Raw genomic sequence first — 25,069 nt, forward strand, 5'->3', positions numbered from 1 at the left:
ACGCGCGGCGCTCCGCCCTACTGACGCGCCCGGCCCGCGCCTCCCGCCCCCGGCGCCGGGACCCGGGTTGGCCGCCGCCGAGCCCCCGCCCCTCCCCCGCACCTCCCGGCCGGAACCGATCGCGGCTGGTTTGAGCTGGTGCGTCTCCATGACGACGGGCTCGGTGTATAAGTAGCCGCGCGTCGCGCCGTCGGGCTTTGTCAGTCCCTGCAGCCGCCGCCGCCGGCCGCCCTCAGCCAGCAGCTCGGCGCCACCTCGGGCCGGCGTCTGCAGCGGGCTCGACGAGGCGGCTGACGGGGCGGCGGCGGGCGGCCGGGCGCTCCTCGGGGTTCGGCGGCGGCGGCGGCGGCGTCTCCATGGGGCAGGCCAGCGGCGCCCGAGCGCTGTGAGGTGAGCGGGACGCGGGAGCGGTGTGCGGCCACGTGTCGGGAGGCCCAGCCTGCGGCCGCCGGCAGGGGACACGTGGCCCGGGGCCGGTGACCTTGCGAGCGGCCGCCCCGAAGGCGGTCGCTCCTGGCCCCTGGCTGCCAGCCCGCGGGAGCCCGCACCGCGGCGGCCCGGCTGGGCGCTGCACCGCCGGGTGCGATGATGGGGGCCGAGCCAGCCGCGGCAGGTGCAGGGGAGCGCGGCCGCCAGCAGCCGCCCTGCAGTTTCCTGCTGCCTTCTTTAGTTTCGCTACGTGTGCAGAACAGAGCCGGTGACCCGACGTAGAAGTTGCTAGACTTCATTTAGTCCCGGTGTCACTGCTGATGAATAACCCGCTGGCTTGACTTGGAGATTAGAACGCCTGCAGTGGGGAGCCTGGCTCCCGGCTGTCCGGCGTGCACCTTTAAAAAACTCGACTCAGAATCCTCGACAACTGGTAAAAAAGTGTGGGGAGCAGAGCCTGTCAGGAATGTCTGAAAGAGGACAAAGAATGCAGTGGCTTGTTTTATTCAGATCTAAGATCGGGCAGATTTGACCGGAGGAATTACTTTTTTTGTTTTAATTGGCTTGTATCTCTTCCAGGGTAACTCTTTTGTGCTAATTGTTTAACACGATTTAACTACGCCCAGACCAAAAGGTGTTAGTAACATTTTTTTCAGATTTTATTATTTAGGCAAAGCTTTTAAAGGATACAGAGAGGCAAAATAGTGGTATCGCAAGGAAAGCTTTCCGGGTTTAAGCCTGAAGGTTGCCTGGAAAATACTTAACAAGAGCTAAAATTACAAAGTTGCTGCCAGAGGCTGTTCATTAGTGGTAAATGGTGTGCACATGAGTTGGCTGGCCTTGCTCTGTAGGCTTCACTTAGGAGTGCTTTAAGCAACCAATGAAGTTGACAGTGCCCAAAATGTCTCAATAAATTGAGGTGTAAATCGTCTTTTACCATGCATGGATTTGGATTTATGGCAGGCTCATCACCCTGGGCCTCTCATAGTGTCCCATGCTAGAACAAACTGGCTCCTAACCATTGCCGGGCCTCTGTGCCTGTAGGCTGCTGGCACTGAAGTGGGTCGCACAGTGCAAAAAAAAAGAAACCTTTACCTGGCCACCCTCTGCTGTCCTGTTTCGTGAGGCCAAGACAGAAGCTTTTATTGTTCTGTGTAGTGATCTTGGTTATTTTTGTTAGTTGTAAAGTTAAAATTTCTTCCATATGGTTATTATTCATAACTAAATAGATATTGAAGGCACTGGAGAACAGTTGGATTCTCAGAAGTGCTCATTTGGTAGGCAATACAGGCGCCAGAATTTTGACGTCTGATAACAGTAACTAACAATATACTGTGTTGATTTAAGGTAACTTTTTTTATGCAAGTATGGCATGAAAGTTTCCTAATGGAAATTTTTGATGGATTTGTTCATTAAGTTTGAGTGCTGTAGATACCTGATGATGCACCGTAATCACTAAAAATAGTTCAGCATAACTCTTAGTCAAAGTGGGACCAGGAAAAAAAAAATGTTTTCAGGGCTGCATGTAAATTACTGGAATGCCATTTGAAGTTTCTGAAGAGCAGGAATGGCTTAGAAATAAAGCAGATGGGAACATACAATATACTAACAATGCCAGTCAGTGGACTGTTTGCAGATGAACTTCGGAGACCCATGTTCTGTTTTGGAGAGGGGCGGGTGTCCCATGTGCCTAGAGCTGTGGCATTTGGTTTTGAAGAGTGTGGACTATGATTTATTTGGGTTTGAGGGCCTCTCATACAGACACTGGGATTCCTACCCCACTGATGATCCTGTACTGGAAGCTTTATTCTGCCTACTTACTCTGGTATGCTGTTGCACTGTCTAACCTTTAATGGTAAAATTCCCAGGGAGATAGCAACATCTGTGTTTCTGTTCATTAGAACGTTTCCACCGCTCCAGGGAGACAGTGTTCAGAGTTCCTGGACAACATTTCTTGTGCGGAGCTGGCAGTACTTCATTCCATCTCCAGGTTTTCTGTGTAAGTAGTATTCAACTTATACTTGTTTTGAGAATCATTGCTAAGGCTTTGCGTGAATTTACCCTCACTTTGCAGCTTGTTCTGTTTCAGAGACGCATCAAGAACCATGAACAGCTTTACTAAGGAAGAGTTTGACTGCCATATCCTCGATGAAGGCTTTACTGCCAAGGACATCCTGGACCAAAAAATTAATGAAGTTTCTTCCTCTGTAAGTATGGGAAGCCCACTGCCCAGCTCTGCTGAGAGTTCCTGCCACCACGAGTGAGCATGTCTTCATGTCTTGCGGGAATTTAGAATTTGGCTGTGGATTGTCCACTGATAATGGTCATGCCCTGTCAGTGACTGCCAACAGTGAAGGAAGGGGGGAAAGGGTTTTCAGTGTGGCGCGGCCTGCAAGACTGTTAATGATGTTTCTGACCCCACTTTTGTTCCAGGATGATAAAGATGCTTTTTATGTCGCGGACCTTGGAGACATTCTAAAGAAGCATCTAAGGTGGCTAAAAGCTCTTCCTCGTGTCACTCCCTTTTATGCAGTCAAGTGTAATGACAGCAGAGCCATAGTGAGCACTCTAGCCGCCGTTGGGACAGGATTTGACTGTGCAAGCAAGGTAAGCCTGCTCACCCCCCAGGGCAGGCATCAGTTGTGTGTTGTGTCTTGGGCTGTAAGTGTTAAAGAACTAGAGTGCAGATGACAACTTCATGTGCTTTTGTTTGTCAGACTCATTCAGTCTGTACTCAGCCCATCACCAATCTTCTCTTTCAGACTGAAATACAGTTGGTGCAGGGGCTCGGGGTGCCTCCAGAGAGGATTATCTATGCAAATCCTTGTAAACAAGTGTCTCAAATCAAGTATGCCGCCAGTAATGGAGTCCAGATGATGACTTTTGACAGTGAAATTGAATTGATGAAAGTCGCCAGAGCACACCCAAAGGCAAAGTGAGTCCTGATTGAGGTGTAAAGGTTGGGTCTTGTCAGGCAAACTCAAATTCTGGTTCCTGTATTTCTGTCTATGGTAGAACTAGGCTAACTCCTGGGTTAGCTCAAACCCACAGAGCAGCAGCACCCACACTGAGGACCCTGCTGAGTCTGGGTGAGCATATCTGGAACCCTTACATGAAGTACTTCTGTCCCCCAGGTTGGTTTTGCGGATTGCCACTGACGATTCCAAAGCAGTTTGTCGCCTCAGTGTTAAGTTTGGTGCCACACTCAAAACCAGCAGGCTTCTCTTGGAACGGGCGAAGGAGCTAAATATTGATGTCATTGGTGTCAGGTGAGATCTCAGTGACATTGTTACAGGCTAAGACATTAAACTGCCAGTTTTTCATGGCCTTTTCTCATTTTGAGACCTGTCAGAAAGCAGCATCCTGTTTCTTTTGATTTCAGCTTCCACGTGGGCAGTGGATGTACTGATCCTGAGACCTTCGTGCAGGCCGTGTCAGATGCCCGCTGTGTCTTTGACATGGGAGTGAGTACATGTGACTCATTACTGGGAGGCAGGGCCTGTCTGCAGTAACCACTGAGTCTAGAAGGAAGCCTCTGTATAACAGATATTACGCCCGTTTGCTGTGTGCACTTAAACTTGTGAATCAGGCAATTTGACTTCTGAATTTTCTTGATTCTAGGCAGAAGTTGGTTTCAGCATGTATCTGCTTGATATTGGTGGTGGCTTTCCTGGATCTGAAGATACGAAGCTTAAATTTGAAGAGGTAATTTACAGCATTGATAACCTACAGAAGCGATTTTATATATAGCAAATTTCCATTTTGATATAGTATAAAATCTAAATGTTTTCACTGATACCAAAAAGGGCCAGACAAATACAATGAGTGACCTGGTGTTATGTTTCCACTGACTTGTATTTTTTTTGTTTTTGTTTTGTTTTTTATTTATTTTTTTTTTAATTTTGTATTTTTATTTTTGAGACTATAACCCAGGCTGGCCCTGAATCTAACAATTCTCCTGCCTCAGTTTGTACTACCATCCCTGGCTCCCATATATTTTTAATGTTCAGTCTCTTAGGAAGTGGAGCTACTGTTTGATGCTTGTGTTACTATTTGTACCATTAAGTGAGGTAGGCATAGTGGAAGGAATTTTACCGTGTTGGCATGTATTTGCTAAACAGAATTATTTTCACACTTGGCCCTGCTTTTGTAATAATTTATTTTGTACTATTTAATAAAACAATGTTCATAATGTCTTAAGATAGACAGGTCCTGAGAGGAAGTAGGAAACGGTGGGCACACTGGTTTCCAGGGAGATAGATGTTTTCGTTGCTTCTGTTGCCTCATGACAGACCTGCTGGTGCCAGCTCCTGGGTCCTGTCACGTCCTGTTCCTTACACACAGCAGTGTGACCTCTCTCCTCTATGTAAACTGCATACCGAATGGCTGCTCCCTTCTCTCTCTTAGATCACCAGTGTAATCAACCCAGCTCTGGACAAGTACTTTCCATCTGATTCTGGAGTGAGAATCATAGCTGAGCCAGGCAGATACTATGTTGCGTCAGCTTTCACTCTTGCAGTCAATATTATTGCCAAAAAAACCGTATGGAAGGAGCAGACTGGCTCTGATGGTACGTGGTGATTGAGGATGAGTCATGGATGATAGCTGAACGTTGATACGCTGGGTGGTAATCAAGGGCAATCTGTTTTTCTAGATGAAGATGAGTCAAATGAGCAAACCTTCATGTATTATGTGAACGATGGAGTATATGGCTCATTTAACTGCATTCTTTATGATCATGCACATGTGAAGGCCCTGCTGCAGAAGGTAAGTTCTGACCATGCTTTCTGTAGCAGTGAGAATGGTGGACAGGGTTCCAGGGATATTAAGGAGCAATGTCTTCATACAGAGACCCAAGCCAGATGAGAAGTATTACTCGTCCAGCATCTGGGGGCCAACTTGCGATGGCCTTGATCGGATTGTTGAACGCTGTCACCTGCCTGAAATGCATGTGGGTGATTGGATGCTCTTTGAGAACATGGGTGCATATACCGTTGCTGCTGCTTCTACTTTCAATGGGTTCCAGAGGCCGACCATCTACTACGTAATGTCACGGCCAATGTGGTGAGTGAGATTGTGCCTGCTTGTGTTTCTTCTGGTTGTATAGTAGTGTGGGATATTTGCTTACAGTGAGCTAGAAGCCTTGGGTTCAATCCCTGGCATGCATAAGCGCACACACACCCACATCCATCCATACACACTGGTGGAAACAATATGGGTTGAGGGAAAAGGCTCAGTTGAGGTTGAGGGTCAGCTTTGATTATAGCTTGCTTAAAGCTAGCTGTTTTCCCCCCAAAAAACAAAACAAACACACACTGGAATGTGAATTTGCGCTTGGTTCTTGTCTAATTGGTAATAAGTTATTTTACTTAGAGTTAAATACAGACAAGTGGAAGACAGTTCTATAATACTGCTAATCTTTAGGTTTTTCCTAGGAAAGGTCTTAGAACGAAAAGCAATTGGATTCCTTTGCAACTAGAATAATAATCTAACTAGATTATTCAAGTTAGCATGTGACCTATGGTTTCCTTATTAATGAAATGGTACATTGGATTGCTTCCTGGTCGTGTAGTGACAAAGGTGTGCAGTCAGTAGCTCTCTTGGGAGGCTGCCCAATTTGGAGGGACTTGGGTTCTGAATATACCTCTTCTTTGTATTCAGGCAACTCATGAAGCAGATCCAGAGCCATGGCTTCCCGCCGGAAGTGGAGGAGCAGGATGCTGGCACTCTGCCCATGTCTTGTGCCCAGGAGAGCGGCTTGGACCGTCACCCAGCAGCCTGTGCTTCCACTAGTATCAACGTGTAGATGCCATTCTTGTAGCTCTTACCTGCAAGTTTAGCTCAAGTTAAGGGATTTGGGGGGACCATTTAACTTAATTACTGCTAGTTCTGGAATGTCTTTGTAAGAGTAGGGTTGGCACCAATGCAGAAGGAAGGCTAGAAGATGGGGGTCACACTTACCTGTGTTCCTATGGAAACTTTGAATATTTGTTTTATATGGATTTTTATTCACTTTTCAGACATGATACTAACGAGTGCCCCTCAGCTGCTGAGCAAGCATTTGTAGCTTGTACATTGGCAGAATGGGCCAAAAGCTTATGTTGTGACCCATTTTGAAAATAAAGTATCTTGAAATCGGTAGTGTTTGCAAGTATCCCTTAAAGAAGTACACACTTCTGCACAGGCTACTGTGTCGCAGCAGTGAGTAGCCCAGGACAGCAGAGAGGAGAGGTGGATGGGACAAGGCTGTGCCTCTCTGCACATCATCAGTCTGCTCAGCCCACCCTGAGTGTGCACAGTTGCCCGGGAACTTGGTGCCCAGAGCCTGTGGGTGAGGAATGTCATCTGCCTAGCAACCTGTTGGCTTGGCTGCTTCCCAGGCAAGGCATCTGAGGCTCTTTGAACCTAGCCTGCATGTTCCCTCAACCCTTGACTTCACCTTTGTCACCACCTAGTAACAGTTGAAATTATCATACAACACTTGGCAGTCAACTTCCTGTAATAAATTCAGCAACAGCAATTACTGTGTTGTCTTTACCTTGACCATTGACCATAGTCTTTCACTCAGTTTATACACCTGCTGCCTCCCCAAAGAAGTGTGCCAGGCTCTTACCCTCAAAACCTGTAGCTCAGGAGGAGGAACACTCATATCCTATAACCCCAGCACTGGGAGTCAAGACCAATGTGGGCCACACAACAGACCCTCCCTCAAATGAGCAAAAAGTTAGATGGAGCCTGAGTAAAGCAAGATGTGTGATTTGGAGTGCAGGGCTGCCCACAGCTGTGCAGCCTGTACCCCCTGCACCCTTCCATATAGGTAAAGGGAAGGAATCCCTACCCCTTCTCAAGAGCTGCTGCTTCAACATCTCACCTTTGGCCAAGTGCCTTTTTTCCCAGGCACAGGGCTATGGCTTTGTTTGCTAACTGAACTTCCTTGGGAGCCACAGGTTGTGGCTAGAGTTAGGAGGGAAGAAATGCAGTGAAGCCTCTGACAGGTCAAGGTTCAAGTGTTGTCCACACCAACAGCTATGCCAATAGGCTTCTGTGGGAACTTGATTTACAAGGGCAAGTGGTCCCCACCAATAACCCCAGGCCTGGGTTATTGGTAAAGTAACTGGATAAATTTAGGTCTCTCCAACTCCAGCAGAAATAAAGTTTCCATAGGTGAAAGTTTTAAAGGTATTAAAGGTAATACATCACATGATCACTAGAAATAATCCTGAAGGTGAGGGAGAAATGCGAGATGACACAGGATAGGGCAAATTTATAATGTATACACTGTTCTGCCTGCGTGGCAGAAGAGGGCACCAAATGTCATAGTTGTGAGTCACCATGTGGTTGCTGGAAACTGAACTCATCCTCTTTGGAAGAACAGCAAGTGCTCTTAACCACTGAACCATCTCTCCAGCTCCAGGGCTCACTTGAGATTAAGCTCCAGTCTATAAAGGTGAGAGCTGAAAGCCAACGTGGAATTTACAGGAAAGGACATGTTTTTGCTTCTCTGAAGCAGGGTCCCACTATGCTGGCCTGAATTATTTTTTGTAGATCAGGCTGCCCTCTTAATTGGTGATGGTTGTGTCTGCTTGTATCTATGTAACATTGTGGGTCAGGACTGAGGAGACCAGAGAGGACATGAGAGCCTTTGGAAGGGGAGTTCAGAACCTGCATCCTCTGCAAGAGCAGCCATTGCACTTAACCACCCAGACAACTCTCCAGCCCCCAAATACAGTTTCCTGAGCGTAAAACTTTTTAGCTTTTGAAGAAACAGACTTCTCATCTGTCTGACTGGCAAAGGCAGTTCCTCAGCCCTGCAAGAGTGGTTGCCTAGCATGCTCAAGACCTTGGGTTCCTTCCTGCTATGGAAGGAGAGGTTGATCAGTTCTGGGGGACAGGCATGCTCACACTTGGACCGTGAAGGCAGCTTTGACTTAGTCTTGAATACTTTTAAGAGAGTCTCACTAGTGGGATCCAACCCTGACCTTGAATTTATCATCCTCCTGCCTCAGTCTCGCAACTGAATGCTAAATTCGTACCCAGCTTTTCTGAAACAAAATTTTAAAGATTATGTGTATACATGTATGTGTGCACACAAGTGTGTAGAGGCCAGAGTCCAATCTCTGGTGTCTTCCTTAACCACTCCTCTACTTTTAGAAGGGTAAAATGATTTATGGTTACAGCATAACTAAAATCCATTAAAGATAATTTGGAAAGTCATTTAATATGCTCTAGCTGTCCAGGTATAGTTTCTGTATAGTACGTGTATCAGGAGAGGGGTCTGCAAGCTTGTATATGTGCATGCATACAGTGCCAGAGGAGGCAGGTTATCAGGTGTCCTTTTGTATCACCCAAAGTCCCTTAAGAGAGAACTCATTGAGCCTGGAGCTAGGCTGCCATCCCACAAGCCCCCAGTGGTCCCTGCCCCTCCCCTCTACCTATACCCCCACACTTTACCATATGAAACAGGCTCTCTCATCAGACCTGGAGCTCACCTGTGACTATATTGGCTGGCCAGCAAGCCCTAGGGATGTCCCCAGCTCTGTGATGACAGGCCTCTGCCACCTGGTTTTTATGTGGGTGCTGGGATTGAACTTGGGACCTCATGCTTGCAAGGCAAGTGCTTTACTAAACTGAGCCATCTCGCTAGCCCCTGAAATTCTGCTTCCCTGGCTCATTCAAGGCAGCAGGCAGGGGCAGCCCAGAGCACTCATGGTTCCTGCCATGGACTGAGTTGAGCTGGGAGCTGGACAGACCCTCCTGAGAGTGGACCCCCTCCTTGCTAGGCACAGAGCACCTCCGAAGCAGCCTCATCTACAATGGACTAGCCAGAGCTCCCTTGAGGACTTGCCCCGGGCATGGCTTGCAGAGTCCAGAATTGAGCTTCATCTCTCCCTTTCTCTGTGGTTACTACTTCACTTCTTGCCTTGAGGTTCCTTCTTGACCTGGCTTTCCTCTGTAACAGTCTGGGAGCCAAACCCTTCCTCCTCAAGTTGCTGGTGGCCAGTGTTCTGTCACAGCTACAGAAAAGCTAACAACTCAGACATCTCTGGCCCCACACCTAAAACATTGTTTTGGTGTTGGTGGGAGAAGGGTTTTACGTAGACCAGGATGGCCTTGAACTCAGAGATCTGTCTACCTCTGCCTCCCTAGTGCCGGTATTAGACGGGTGCACGACCACTGCCCAGATGCTTACAGTGCTTCTAAGGTGGAGCCTGCTGGGCCTCCGTGCTTGACAACTGATGTCCTCTGCTTGGGAGAAGGCACAGAAAGCTGACCTGCGAATCTCTGGGCAGGAGTGTGCCTCTACTAGGTGGCCCGTGTGCCAAGCTCTGGGCTGCCTGGAGTATGGCCTGGTCCTTCCAGCTCCCAACCTGTCTTTGCAGCTGTGTGTGTTCAGCTCTTGGTTTATAGGCGGGAGGCCATATTTAGTGAGTAAAACTTAAGAGAGTACCTGGAACCTATTCAAAAACATTATTTGTGGCTTATCTCATTTAACTCGGAATCTTGACAGGGCTTCTGAGTCTTGAGCACCAGGATCCTAGCCCTGGCTTCTGGGTGTTAAGTTCCCTACTACAAGTCATCTGCTCTTGTGGGCCTCAGCATCCTTACCAGTCAATGGGCACAGGAGACAGAAAGCAGCCAGGCTCCAGGATCAGGAGTCTGCGCGGGGAGGCTCTGGACTTAGCTGTGCGGCCTGGAACAGTCCTGGTTATGGCCACCAGGGGGCAGCAGCACCTAGCATTTAAGATGTAGCTGGTTAGCTAAGGGTCAAGTTCCACTCTGAAAGAAGCTCCAGACATATCTGGCCCCTCTTAGGATTTCCCCAAACCTCACCACTAACTCAGGCTGTAGGACCTCCAGGGACCTCTTGTGGGCCTTCTTCGGCCTCCGTTTCACTGTCTCTTTGCCTGTCCCTCCACTGCAGCCATAGCTTCCTGAGGTATCCCAGACCTGCCCCTGGGCCCACACCACAGCAGTGCAGGTAGAGCTGGCCTACGTGTCCCCATGTGCCCTAAGGACAGGGCCCAGAGATTTGTGTGCCTCCGTGCAGCCCACCTACGCTCCCCGCCCCTCCCCCGCACTGCGTGGCCCATCCACACTACCCACCCACTCCCTTCCCAGTATCTGAGCCACTGAGTTCTCAAAGCGTAACGTGTTCTGCTCTAACACTTCCAGCCCCATCCCTTCCAAACAGAATGAACTTAGATCTAGGCCGGCAGCCAACAAAGCCCCACTGATCCTCCCATCTGGGATGTCCACAGTGCTGGGGGGTAATCAGGATATGTGAGACCATAGTTTACATGGGCACTGAGTTCTGAACTCAGGTCATCACGCTTACACAAGCAAATCTTAGAACCTTCCGTGCATCCCACCCCCCCTTACTGGCTTTTAAAAAAACAAAAAACAAAAAACAAAAACCCAGATTTATTTATTTATTTTTATTTTACATGTAAGGTTCTTTGCCTACATCTATGTTTGGTCCACGTGCCTGGGACCAGAAGAGGACGCTGTATCGCCTGCAAATGGAGTTGTGAGGTAGCCTATGGGTTTTGGGACTCAAGCCTGGGTCCTCTGGAAGAGCAGCCAGTGCTTTTTCTTAATGGATGAGCCATCTCTCCAAAACCCCCCCCCCCCTTTTTTTTATTAACCATTCTCAGCCTCAAACTCTGGTCATTGTGTTTGGAAGTGTTTCTTCACTGTCTCCACCCAAACTCCAGCCTTCACTGTCTGCAGCACGCAGAAACGGGGTATACCCCGCAGTATAGCAGGGTAGCTACCCTCTTAGGCTGGCCAGAAGTTCCCACTTTCTCCTAGCTGAGAAAATGGGGCACATGAGTTCATCATTCGACGGAGCAGAGAGCACCGTCAGAGAGACTTGGATTTCAGGTAGGCTCAGCTGGAACCTGAAGGTGCTGTGTTCCTTTACCTAGGCCATCCCTGTCTCTGGGCCACGGGACTTGGCGCTTCTCTCCACCATCGGCTCATGACTGGGTGTTCCAGACAGTAGCCTGAGGGAGGGGACTCGGGGGTGTTGTCATGCCACACGTGTCCCATGAGCCAGCCTGGCTGTCTGTTCCAAGAATAGCTTCTGCTAATGAAGGGAGGGCTGGGGTCTGGCTGGGGTGGGGTGCTGGGCCCTATTCTCCTGTGAGCAGGCCCAGTCCTAAGCTCATTTAAGCAGGTATTTATGTGTGCGCTTTGTCGTCCCCCCCTCTCCCCCCCCCCCCCCGCACAAAGATGCTCTCAGAGAACTTCCGAGAGGCGCCGCTTCCTGGCTGATTTGATTTTTTTTTTCAGGGCTAGAGTGTGAAAGTCAAGCTGAACCTGCCTAATTGTGCCTGCGAAGGCAATAAAGAGAGACTGCTCTTGGAGGGGAGTCAGGACAATTAGCTCTGGGCTGTGCAGAGAAGGGACGAGAGCTCACCATGGTGAATGTCAACCTGTCCCTGGGGGAAGCAAAGGGCAGCATTGAGTGAGAGTGAAGAGGTGGGCATCTCCTCTGGAGGCTGGGTTAGCACCCGCATCCACGCTGAGGGCACCGTGCCAGGTGTGAATGGTGGCCAGTCAGGAGAAGGAGCGATTAGCCCAGCCAGGCTTGGCTGCCAGTGGTCTTGGGCCACTAACATTCACACTCTTTCCTGAGCCCCCCCCCCCCCCAATGCACAACACACACACACACACACGACCCCAAAAAGTAGACCAGATGGAGCACATTCATTCCAGGCAGCAGTAGGCACAAAGCCAGGGCAGATGGTGCCAGAAGGGCCTGCAGCAAACAATCTACAACCAGCTGTAAACCTGGCTCTCCAGCGCTCAGCGGTCTGGCCAACGAGCCAACTGCTCTTCTCTCCTACCTCCCCCATCCTGCCCGGACCTGGAGGCTGGTGGGATTGGGGGGATGTTTCTAGTTCCTGTGACTCTTGGGCCTTCCAAGTCAGAGAGCTGGGCATTCAAATCTCAGGCTTGCCTCTTCTTAGCTCTGTTCCCTCAGGGAGGTGAGTCCGCGGCCTCTGGGCAGGCTTCGTCCCTTGATTCACTATGGAATTCAGCGCCCCACCCGGCACCAAGGAGGTGACAAATGTTTGTCCTTCCTATAGCCTCAGGAAACTGAGGTCTGTAAGTTCACCTCCCACTCATCAAAGTACCTGCTTGTGTGTACATGTATGTATTTTATTTTATGGTGCAGGGGAATTTGAGCACGCATGTGTCATGGCATGTATGAGTATCAGAGGGCAACCTCAGGTATTGGTCCTCACCTTCTACCTTGAAACAGTCCCTTTGGTGGTGGTGTTTTCTGTTTGGATTCTCCTCCCATCTCCCTGTAGGAGCCCTGGAATTACAGGCGCTCACACTATGTGTCCAGCTTTTATGTGGGGCTGGAGACTCGAACTCACGTCCTCACACTTGCACAGCATGCTCTGGCTATTTTAGATTTATTTACGTGTGTGGATGTCTGGCCTGTGTGTGGATCTATCTATGCACCATGTGCATTCCCAGCGCCCATGGAGGGGGAATCAGTCTCCTAGAACTAGAGTTACAGATGGCTGTGTGCTGCCGTGTGGGTGCCGGGAATCAAGACCCTGTCCTCTGGAGGAGAAGCAAATGATCTTAATCACGGAACCATCTCTCCAGCCCACCGTGTGTCTACTGTAGATAGAGGTTTCTAGAGAGAGTATAACTATCTGCTTTAGTTGAAGAATGGGGTATGTGCAACTGATTTTATTCATTTTATTTTAAAAAATTATCTCCTTTACTTTTTTAGATTATGCTATGACCAGGAGAAGGAATCTTCCCCAGAAAGAACGCACTAATTGGTTACTCAATGCTAAATGGTCAGCCCTGAAAACAGACATACATGACGTCATGCAGACCGAGCAGGGACATTTTACTCATCTCAAAGGGAGGCGTCTAGCTCTGTTAGAACAAGCCTACGGAGTGGAGCACCCATGTCTAGACACAGGGTGTGACAGTCACACTTCCCGGCTGTGTTTTGAGGGTTAGACTCTGTATATCTACAGGACTCAGAAAGGGCCTGGCATTTGGCTCATGCTCAGTGAGTTTTAATATCCCCACCATTGCTGCTGTCACTATCATTACATTTTGATGGCTCGGGCTCCCACTGTAAAACCCAGATAAGCTGGCAAGTGGCATGGGTTGAATCCTTCCATTTGGTTGGAAGGAAAACATCAGGGCTCCGGTTCAATCAGTCCTTCTTCTCCAGCAAGGGACATGCTGGCTTTTGTCTGATTGGCCTATGTTTGAACCATGCTAGTTAAAAAGGTAGGGGTTTTGTTTGTTTGTTTGGGTCTCATGTAGCACAGGCTTCCCCCAAATTCACTGTTCCCACACTTGCCTTAAAACTTATGATCCCCTGTTTTTTGAATCCTGAGTGCTGGGATTACTGGGAATGTACCACCTGCCAGCTTACAGTGCTGGCAGTTAAGCTAAGGGCTTCATGCAAGCTAGGTGAACACTCTACCAGAGGACCCGCCCCTCGCCTCCCAGCTACATAGTTTGGTTTTATTTTTGAATATTTTTAAATTTATTCTTAGACCATGCGCCGGCTAGTTTTATGCCAACTTGACACAAGCTAGAGTTATCTGAAAAGAGGGAACCTCAATTGACAAAATACCTCCATAGGGTCCAGCTGTAGCATTTTCTTAGTTAGTGATTGGTGTGTGGGGGCGGGGCAGCTTATAGAGGGTGATGCCATCCCTGGGCTGGTGGTCCCGGGTTCTATAAGAAAGCAGGCTGAGCAAGCCAGGAGGAGCAAGTCAGTAAGCAGCACCCCTCCATGGCTTCTCCACCAGCTCCTTCCTCTGGGTTTCTGCCCTGCGTGAGTTCCTGTCTTCACTGATTTTGGTGATGAACTGTTACATGGAACGGTGAGTGAAATAAACCCTTTTCTCCCCAAGTTGCTTCTGGTCATGGTGTTTCATCACAGCAATAGTAACCCCAGCTGAGACAAGTTGGTGTCAGGATCATGGGTATTTCTGTGAGAGACCTGACTGTGTTGTTTTGGGGAGGACTGTGAAAGGACTTTGGAACTTTAGACTGGAAAAGCCACTGAACGTTCAAACTTTAGTGAGCTGTTCTGTGGGAGCTTGTAAGATAAGACTCTTGAGAGCGATGGAGATGATGGAGGCCTGGCTTGTGGTGGTTCCAAAGGGAAGTGTGAGAGTCACTGAAAGACTATCAGGGCTGTTTGTTATTTTGAGCTAAGAATTTATGGTTCCAGATAGCTGGAGCTGAAGAATCAGCTGTGATTAACAAGAACCCAGAACCACTCAAGTAAAACATCTGCTGTGCCAGGACAATTGATGCCGGTTGGCCAGAGCTAAGAGATCATCAGTGATTAACAGGAGACCAGCATCTCTGAGGTGAAATCTTCTGGGAAGTGCTTCCTCAGAGCCATCACACAGAGAAGCTGTGTTCTGGAGGTCGCCAAGGTTGTACTGACAGCTGCTACATCCGCCTGTTGCACTTGGTACCGTAAGAGTCACCCAGGCGGTACTGGGTTTGAAGGCATGGAAGTGTCATGTGGAACAACTGAAGCTTGGCATTGTGTGGCAGGGCTGGAGTCCCTGAAGACAGCCCAGGAGAGGCTGTATGTACTGGCTGGTTTTGTGTGTCAACTCGACACAAACTGGAGTCATCAAAGAAAAAGGAGTCTTAGTTAAGGAAACGCCTCCATGAGATCCAGCTGTAAGGCATTTAGCGATCAGCAAGGGAGGGCCCAGCTCCACTGTCGGTGCCACCATTCTGGACTAATGATCCTGGGTTCTATAAGAAAGCAGGCTGAGCAAGCCATGGGGAGCAAGCCAGTAAGCAGCACTCCTCCATGGCCTCTGCATCAGCTCCTGCCTCCAGGTTCCTGCCATGTGTAAGTTTCTGTCCTGACTTTCTTGGGTGATGAGCAGTGACAGGGAACTGTGAGTGGAATAAACCCTTTCCTCTACAGCTACTGCCCATTGCAGAAAGAAGCTTCTCTGACCAAAGCTGAGAACAGTGCTTGTTGATGAGTTTCAACCTGACTATTTAGTAGGCAGTTTGACAACACATCCGTTTAACAAAGCAACAATAGTTGCCTGTAGGGTCTGTAACTGGGTAAAACCAATGAAGTCTTTTCTCCCCCAGGGGCCTGCATAGACCTTGGGGCCCTATGAAATCCAGCCCTTCCTCTAGGGAGGAAGTTTTCAGGGCAGTTCCATCTTGATGTTTCCATCAATGTGTGATGTGTCTTCAGCAGTAGGGTCTTACCATCTAGTTCTGGTGGGCAACCAAGAGCAATGGCAATAGGTTGTGTTGTTTTGAAGGCCTCTGGGGCCTTCCCTAACCAATAACTTATAGAGAGGTAGCCCAGATTTGGCACTGATTATTTTGTTTAATGACCCATGTCTTCTGGGGAAAGTGTTGTCCAACCATGCGTAGTACCTGTGTTCAAACTTTTTTAAAAGTATGTTTTCAAAATGAGCTTGCAAAATAGTGGGTTCCCATAGGGTTTTCCACATATACTTAGTTTTGATTAACCCACCCCACCTCCTCCCCTTCCCTACCTAGTTAAATGGTTGAGATGCCAATAGGTGAAAAAGAAACTCCAGCCAAACATTGGGCAGAGCACAAGGAGGCTATGGAAGAGGTGGGTGTGGTTAGAGGAACGTGGAAGGGACAGGAGCTCCACAAGGAGACCAACAAAGCTAAAGGATCTGAGCCCAGGGGGTCCTGAGAGACTGATGCACCGATGGAGGACCATGTGTGGAGAGGGCCTAGATCCTCTGCTCAAATGTGGCTGATTGGCAGCTCAGTGTCTATGTGGGTTCCTGAGTAAGGGGATCAGGGGCTGTTTCTGTAATGAACTCAGTTGCCTGCTCTTTGATCGCTCGCCCCTGGTGATGCAGCCTTGCCAGGCCAAGGAGGAAGAGGATCCATGCAGTCCTGCTGAGGCTATGGGAGGCTATAGCAAAGGAGGAGAATTCCCCTTTTCAGTAGACTAAGGGAAGGGGAAAGAGGGAGGGAGGGAATGTGGGACCAGGAGGAGTTAAGGAAGGGGGCTTCAATTGATATATATATATATATATATATATAGTGAATAAATTGCGATAATAGTAACAACAATAATGATGATAATAAAGAAAAAGAAACTCCAAGGCTGCTTATAAATGTAGGGTATGGGCTTCTGTGAGTGTGGCCAGAAAACCTAGGCCTGGATGGAGACAGTGAGATGGCAGTGATAAGACACTGAACCAAAGGGAGAAAAGGGTTTCTTTCTCTTTTTTTTTTTTTTTTCAGAGCTGAGGACTGAGGACTGAACCCAGCTCTACCACTGAGCTAAATCCCCAACCCCAGTTTCTTTTATTTTATTAATCTACAGTTCATTATTATAGAAAGCCAGGACATAAATTCAAGGCAGGAACCACGAAGGAATGATGCCTAGTGGCTTGCTCCCTACGGCTTCCTCAGCTTTCTTTCTTTCTTTTTTTTTTTTTTAAGATTTATTTATTTATTATTTATACATATTCTGCTTGCATCAGATCTCATTACAGATGGTTGTGAGCCACCATGTGGTTACTGGGTATTGAACTCAGGACCTTTGGAAGAACAGCCAGTGCTCTTAAGCTCTGAGTCATCGCTCCAGCCCAGCTTGTTTTCTTAATACAGCTGAAGACCATCTGCCTAGTGGTTGGGTGGACCCTTCTACATTCAGTTAAAAGTGCCCCATGGGCTTGCCCAAAGGCCAATCCACAAGGAGGCAATTCCTCAGTTGAGGTTCCCTCTATCCAGGTGATTCTAGTTTGTGTCAAAATGACAAAACAAAACAATAACAAAAAACCACACAGCCCTTTCTGCGTCTGAGAAAACAGCTCCAAGGGAGATCTCCCAAGTAGCAGCATCCCCACCCCACCCCGTAAGCTGCTCCTGTGTCCAGCTGTGCACTGGATGTGAAGCCAAGCTAGCTAGGTTCGGCTTTTTCAGTCAGCACATAGGAACAGGCTATTCCTCCATTGCCAATGGCAACAGGGAGGAAGCCTCCTCTGTGTGCTTGATGTTAGTTAGGATCTGGTGGCTCCTGCTCCCAAAACAGGCTGCATGTTCTGTCCACATGTGGTGGGTCCCTATCATTCTTAACCGCCTTCATCTCAGCATTTGCAGAACTATAGCACTCTAGCAAAGACATCCCCTATTGTGCTCTCACTGAAACATGTTTTGGGGAATTTCCATAATTAATGCGGGAGAGGGGCCAAGAGCTCCACATGGAGGCTTCTGTAGAGCTGGGCCTGTGGCTAGTTGCTCAAGCCTGATGGCTTTTAGCAGGGAAACAAATTAAAGGGATAGAGGGTGGTTATATTTTGGGGGCCATATTTAACTCAAGACCGGCTGTCTCTCAGGCTCCATCCAGCCATTCTAGCTCAACACAGAGGAAGAGAACCGTGCTAAACAACACATCGCTCTGACTGTCCTGTGCCCCATGTTTGGCATCGCTGCTGACACCATCCTCTGTTGGCTAGACTAGCATGGTGGTGGATGAATAGCAGAACAGCTGGCATGCTGGAGCAACTGGGGTCCGCCCTTCTCCAGGGAGGCCAGATGCTGCCTCCGAACCCTCAAGAGCTATTCTGCCAAAGGTGAGCCTGGTTCCCCGCCTGAGGTCTGGGATTTGGAAAGTGGTGCTTGTTGCTTACATCCTGTGAGCCCACTGTGCCTCGCCTGTGCCGTTTCTCAGACTATCTTCCAGAGGGAGGCTGCTTTGGACTCCAGGAGGGGAAGCCTTTACCGTAAACTCACTCTGGGGGAGGCAGGGGAAGGATCTGGGGCAGGCTGAGCTGCCTGCGTACGGTTTGGGGGGGGTTTTCTGTCACAGCTGGTGGCAGCTTGCTGGGTCCTCAAGGAGGTTCTGGAAGGTTCTTTTGCCCCAAGTGTGACAGAATGGCTGGAGCAGACAGAGCTCTCTGAGGCCCCGGCCTCCTCCTCCCCACTGCCCACCTTCAAGAAGCTCACGGTTCCGACTTCTTGCCTTTTCAATAAAGCCTTGGAGACAACAGGCCCCATTTCCTGAGCAGAGCTGAGCGGTTATTTTACACTTCATCTAATTGATTAAAATGACTCTTCTGAATTAACTGGGCTTTCCAGAGCTGAGCGGGGGAGTGAAATCCAGAGACTGAGCTGGCTGCCAAGCTGAGCACTGGCTTTTGTGGAGGGTGGCCCCTCTGAACCCCGCTGTGTACAATGCTGCTCCCTGCCTGCTCCCCCAGTGTCCTGATACTCTTCAAACTCAGGCGAGGCCAATTACCTGGCCCCTAGCCGGCACTGTCGCCCTTCTGCAAATGCTAAGGGCATGTTGGTAGGGCCTTGCCCCTTAGAAAGGGGGGACCAGGGATCATACAACTGCTGGCCCCTCCGTGCGAACTTAGGCCCACTGGTCTGCATCTGTCATACAGTTGCCTTGACTCTCACACTACGCCAGCCGACAGTCGCTGAGGCCTACAGGTGGCATATTCAGGAGGTGGCCAGGTTGGGGCCAAGCCAACATGTGGCTAGGAAGCCAATGTCCTGTTCACTCTCACACTCCTGCCCTGAAGATACTGTCATGGGAGCACTTCTATGTGGTCACTTTATTTCCTGACCCTGAGATACTCAGTCATAGCATCATTGCAGCTGGGTTTCGGGACTCCACACGTGAGGCCTTGTCCAGAATGACACCTGAACTGGCAGGTCTCAGGAGCTTGCTGGAGCTGATGTCACCATGACAAGAGCGGTCTCATGCCCATGTGTGACAACTGTCGAGATCTGTCATGATCTGCATGGTGGCACATGACTATAATCCCAGCATTTGGGGGATGGAAGTAGAAGGATCAAGAACAAGGTATATGGCAAAATTAGGTCAGCCTGGGCTACGCGATCTCCCCAATGCCCCTAAAAAGAGATCTATTGCGGTCAAGGAGGTAAGTGTGCATCATTGGTGTAACAAAAGCTTTATTATGCTGGAGGTCATCACACAAAGTTCACACTCTAAATTTCTAACTAAGGTCCTAAGCCCGTCTCCCCGAGGCTGCTCATCTGTGTGACCTATTGCAGCTGAAGGTCAGGTCCAGTCTCTCAGGGTAGACTCCAGTTTGAGTGTCAGGATCCTGGGGGAGAGGCTCCAGCCACAGGGCAGAGCAAGGTGGTGTCTCCCCAGACGTGCAGAGCAGAGCGTTGCTCTTGGTCTCTGCTATGTGCTGTCCAGTGGGCGTTGGGGTTCTAAGACTGTGTCTGGTTATCTTGAGTGAGTGATGTCACTGGGTTCTGGCTATCAGGTGCAGCCTTGGGTGCAGTGGGGTTCCTGACTAAGCCATTTTTACATGTCTAAAAGGCACATATATATATATATTACTATTTTCATTGTAAGATTTGTCAAGTCTTTCTGGAGATATAACCCATGAATTATCTCTTCTGTCTCCTTCCCCGGCCATCTGATTTGGCTGTTCTCTTTTTTTATAGTATGGCACTATAGCAATTGCATTACTGTTTCATTGTCATCATCATCAACTTCTCCTCTTCCTCCTCCTCTTCTTCCTTTGACACAAGGTCTCATTATGTAGCCCTGGCTGGTCTGGGCCTTGCTATGTAGACCAGGCTGGTCTTGACCTCTCAGAGATTTGCCTGCCTCTTCTTCCAGAGTACAGAGATTAAATGTGTCATCTTGCCTCGGGTTTCCTTGGCTCAGTCCCCGCCATAAGTGCTTTAAAAACTGAACAATTAAAGAGTGAGGGGTAGAGGGGAAAAGCCAACTCTAGGAAGCAGGAGGTAGCTTTAGTGGAACGTGGAAGAGGCTGACTAGGGGACATTTGGACAGTCTTGCCCCCCAGGTCTCCCTTGCCATGATCCCAGGTCATGTTCTGAACCTGTCTGTGGGCCTGCAGGCTACAAGGGGGCTCACAGACACCTCCTCCTAACCAAGTCCTTGACTATGGTCATGGCTGCCTGGAAGGGTGTGGATTAGAGCTGTTGGGTGCATTTGTCAGTGTGTGTGTGTGTTGGGGGGTGAACTCAGTGATGAGGTGAACCCAAGTCCTCTTCAGCATCCTGTGAAGACCTCTTTGCCTTGTTGTCCTAAACCTCTGCACCAAATGGAAGTGGAGCGGGGACATCAGGGGCAGTGTCCCCAGCCTGGCTGCCAGTGTCTCAGGCTGTGGTTTCCTCCTGGTGAATATTTATGACCCGCCTATCCCCATTCTCCAAATTGAAGCTGATGGCGGCTCCTCTGATTTCTTTCCCGCACAGGGCCAGGCGGCTGGCTGCCTCAGAGCATTTAATAAGCCCTTAGGCCAAATGCCTGCTTGCCCCAAGGGAGTGTCTCTAGGGCTTTCTTGCAGACAGCTCTCATAGCAACCTTACAAGGAAGGAAGAATTTTTAACTCTTCCTGCTTGGGTTCAGTTTGGGAGCCTGCAAATCCAACTGAGGACAGACAGAGGAATAGGAGGGAAGCCAAGGTATGTTTACATGCCAAGGGAGAGGCTGAGTGAAGAACAGGAGATGGGGTTATATTGCCTAATTTAGGAAAAGGCTTCTACTGGAAGGACAAATGAACAGGCTTTTAGAAGGAAAACAACAAGGAGATAAGACATGTGGGATTATCAGGCTTACCACATCCTTCACTCTGCAAGCTCCCCCCCCTTTCCAACTCCTTTGTTTCAGACTCCCTGTTTATATCCAAATGGTCCAGAAACTTTAGCAAGAATCCTGTGGAAGCCAGGCATGGTGGCTCCTACCCAGAGGTTGGGAGGCCTTGGCAGGAGGACTACCATGAGTTCAAAGTCACCTGGGCTACATAGTGAGCACTAGACCAGCCTCTGCTCTGGAGTAAGATCTTGTCTCAAAACCAAACAACAATAACAAAATAGTCCTGTGGAGTCACACCACTTTAGTCACATTGGAGCCTCCATATCTGATTAATGGACCTTACCTGATTAGGTCCTCCTCCTTGTCCCCCAGAGGACATCTGATCTCACCTGTCTACCTTCACAAGAGTCCTGTTAAGTCATTATAGCCACCCCTCAACCCTGATGGGAAACCATAGTAATTCTCTCTCTCTCTCCCTCTCCCTCAACCCTCTTCCCTCTTTCTGTGTGCATGCACACAGTTGCACGTGGAGGCCAGAAGAGGGCGCTGGATATCCTGGTGCTGGAGTTACGGGTGGTTGTGAACTACCCAGCAAAGACGCTAGGAACCAAACCCCTTTCTTCTGCAAGAACACAAAGCACTCTTAACCATTATCCAGCTCTAAATCCCTACTTTTCCTGTCTGGTCGCGTCTTGTTCCCGGCTGAGCCCAATCTACCCAATGCTACAAAGTCCCATCACTGTGACCCCAGGCCAATGTCGATGGCTTATTTCTTATACACAGGGTCCCATGTAGCCCAGGTTGGCTTTGAACTGACTATACCCTTGGGCTTCTGATTCTCCTGCTGATGTGTCTGAGATCAGTGCTAGGATCGTGGGTGTGCCACTGTATTTGGTATATGTGGTGCTGGGTCTCCAGCCTAAGCTTCCTTCATGCTGGGCAAGCATTTTACCAACAGAGCTACATTTTTGGTTCTACTCTTTTTTGTTGTTGTTTTGGGTTTTCATTGTTTGCTGTGTTTTGTGTTTCAAGACAGGGTTTCTGTGTAGCCTTGGCTGTCCTGGACTCGCTTTGTAGACCAGAGTGGCCTCGAACTCACAGAGATCCGCCTGCATCTGCCTCCCAGAGTGCTGAGATTACAGGCGTGTGCCACCTTGCCTCCAGGGGTTCCATTCTTAAAGCAGAACAGATGATTTTTCTTATTGTCTGTCTAGGTTACTTTTCTTTGCTGTGTTGCACACCGTGACCAAGTTTATTTTAACTTACGGTTCTGGAGGGAGATCCCACAATGACAGCAGGCAGCCAGAGCAGGAAGCTGAGAGATCTCATGTGCAGCTGCAAGCAGGAAACAGAGAGTGAAGGACATGAGTGAGGCTGTAAACTCCGGAAGCCAGCCTCCAGGGATGCACTTCCTCCGTCAAAGCTACACCTCCTAAAAGTTCCGTAACATTCCCAACAGCGCCCGCCACCCAGTGAGACCCACGTGTTCAAATACAAGGCCCTGCTCGGCCATCTTCCTCAGAACACTAGTCCATCTTCAATAGTGTCACGAGGACATAGTCTTTTCCCTTTTTCCTTATCCATACCAGGTGCTGATGTCCTGTCTTCCATCTTCTTGACTAAACCCCACAGCAGGCTTGTGGAGTTTCTTCTCAACCTCTTTTCTGAGAGCAGCCAGGATGCCCTTTTCTTCAGCGAGGGGGAGGGGGTCTCACAGACAGGGGGAGCTCCAGGAAAATAAAAAAATAAAAGCTGCTTTCCATATCTGTCACTTTAGTTCAAAGAACTGTCAGGGCCAGCAAGATGACTCAGTGGGTAAAGGCACCGTCTTAGTGACCTGAGTTCAATCCCTGGGGCCCGCACAGAGGTAGAAGGAGAAAATGGACCGTGCAAGGTATCCTCTGGCCTCCACATAGGTGTTGTGATGTGTACACAACAACGATAGGCATCTTTGTACTAGCTCTGGGGCTGGGGCTGGGGCTGGGCACCGCTTACCCCAAGCCTCCAACTTCCTCTCCAAGCTGACCCTGGCCACCACTGTTCCTCCTTCTGGTCCATTTCTCCCTTCGTGCCTCCTCTTTTCCCATTCCATTGTCCATCGGTCCTTCTAACCCATGTCTGTTCATTCATCCATCTAGCCTTTCCTCAGTATCCAAGACACACACTGCAGAGACTCAGCCATGCCCCCCTTACTCTTCCAGACGCTGGCTGCTTGCCTCTCGGTACATTCTCAGCATCCTTTTAGCGTTCTTCAGACACAGCAGGAAGCAGGGATGCAGTGCATGAAGAGTGGGGTTCAGAGTTGCTCTGAGAAAGGGGACTATCTTTATTCTAAAAGGTGCCTGGAGTTGCAGGGGCAACCCTAGGGGATGTGTTCTGGGTGCCCCCTCCCCCAGCGACTGGTGAGCCAACAGTGAGAGTTCCAAGTCCAGCTGCAGGGCAGCTCATTGGTTTTGCCATTTAGGACCAGAACTTGGATTATGGGCATCAGATGGGGGCTCCACTCTATCACTCTATAAATCTGGGTTCTAGACTCGCTGGAGCCAGGAGATACAGACTCATCTCTCCCCTCCAAGTTCTAGCATGGGCTGAGGTTCGAAGGCAGTTATCTCTAGGACTCCTTCTGTTCCCAAGGGGCTTCTACCTTCCAGGCAGCTTCTAGCGCACAGAATCCAGTATGGGACTCAGGGTTTCTCCAAGCTTGTCAATGAATGACCATAGGGGTACCCAGGAATGCAGAGACCTGGAAGGGACCCAGAGAAGGGAGTTACCATACGAGCAAGTTTCAGAGAAGCAGCAGGTGCTATTAGCCTTCCAGTATCTTCTCCTGGTGGCAGTGGGGTTTGGAGTGGGGGAGGTGCCACGGCTGGTCCCCAGCCTCTCCTTCTTACTAGACTTCCCATGGCTATCTCTGCAGTAAAAACCAAACCTGGGCTCATGAGGACCCATGACTGACTCCTCTGCTCAGTCTCCTGGTTTGAGGGCTCGTGACCCAGCTTTACAGACTGATGCCTGTCACAAGTGACAAATTCCCCCAGCAGGCCTGCCCAGCCTTGCATCTGGGCCTGGGACTCTAGCCTCTGGTTCTGCCAGTCACTGGGAACAGCTTGGTGGTGAGCGGGGGGAGGGGCTTTCTCTGCCATTCCCTGGTGTTAAGGGGCACCCAGTACACCTCAAGTCCCCTAGCAGGGGGCTCTCGTATCCTTTAGGACCTCCCTGTGACGCTTGCTACCTGCTAAGAGGGTCCATCTGCTGTTTTCCCAATTAGAGTGTTCATTTCCTTCCTGCCTGGAACCTGGAGTTTGTTTCCAAGGTTGAGCAGGTGGCTAGAGACCTGGAACATAAACAGATCATGATTTGGGAATTGACTCGCTTATCATGGAAATAATCATCCCTCCTTGACCAGGCTGCTGAGTAATCCTTGACTGAGCTCCAGTCTTGCCCTGTGAAAACCTGCAGTCCTTGGGATGGGGGGGGGTGCATTGCGAGTCACTGATTCTCTGGGATAGGGTGGAGAGGGTGACTCAGGTGTTATCAGCCATGCTTGGGGTAGAGAGAGAGGGAGAGGGAATGAACATGAGCAGAGAACCGTGCCAACGAGACATCTGGGCAGCTGATCAGCTCAGCCACCCTTGGTTACTGCTGCCATCCGGTCTGTGACAGGTCAGACAGACCCTGCTGGGAGGTGGCTGCCTCGCAATCTGCCCTGCCTCTCACGTGTACTAGGGGTAGCGGGGAGGCTCCACAGGGACAAAGCTCTTTGAAAGACCCACAGGACAGATACCTGGTTTGGAGCCAGACGCAGAAAGGAACCACATCTGTTTCTAAGCCAGGAGCAGGGGAAGAGGTGCCCTTCACAGACAGAGCCGGAGGGGGGCTGCGGTTTTGCCAGACAGGGCTGCAGCTCCTTTATGTGGGAGGGTCCAGCCTTCCGGAGGAAAGAGGCCATACAGAGCCACATAGAGACACAGATCTTTGATGTAGCATGGTTGCCTGAAGGTGGGACCTGGAGAGGATCCTGGGACAGGAGGTAGACCTCTC

At 49.6% G+C, this 25,069-nt stretch overlaps 1 protein-coding gene and 1 non-coding gene across 5 annotated transcripts; both read left to right on the plus strand.

Moving 5' to 3' along the window:
* Window positions 1-246: 246 nt before the first annotated feature.
* Window positions 247-6,570, plus strand: Odc1 (ornithine decarboxylase 1). Of its 4 annotated transcripts, none has more exons than XM_021661400.2 (12): window positions 247-390; window positions 2,331-2,428; window positions 2,504-2,636; window positions 2,863-3,036; window positions 3,192-3,364; window positions 3,564-3,698; window positions 3,812-3,893; window positions 4,051-4,134; window positions 4,837-4,999; window positions 5,084-5,196; window positions 5,279-5,493; window positions 6,091-6,570. In XM_021661400.2, exons 3-12 carry the CDS (start codon window positions 2,535-2,537, stop codon window positions 6,233-6,235), a joined length of 1,386 nt encoding a protein of 461 aa, XP_021517075.1. In that variant the 5' UTR covers window positions 247-390; window positions 2,331-2,428; window positions 2,504-2,534; the 3' UTR covers window positions 6,236-6,570. The 4 variants fall into 4 exon arrangements, with proteins under 4 accessions (XP_021517075.1, XP_021517054.1, XP_021517084.1 ...); XM_021661379.2 differs by having other exon boundaries at window positions 2,519-2,636; XM_021661409.2 differs by lacking the exon at window positions 247-390 and adding an exon at window positions 637-862.
* Window positions 1,370-1,503, plus strand: LOC132651496 (small nucleolar RNA SNORA42/SNORA80 family). The gene has a single exon (XR_009589132.1). It is a non-coding gene; the product is annotated as a small nucleolar RNA SNORA42/SNORA80 family (small nucleolar RNA).
* Window positions 6,571-25,069: the final 18,499 nt, after the last annotated feature.

The sequence above is a fragment of the Meriones unguiculatus genome, chromosome 1 (genome assembly GCF_030254825.1).
Source record: "Meriones unguiculatus strain TT.TT164.6M chromosome 1, Bangor_MerUng_6.1, whole genome shotgun sequence".
Classification (NCBI taxonomy): Eukaryota; Metazoa; Chordata; class Mammalia; order Rodentia; family Muridae; genus Meriones; species Meriones unguiculatus.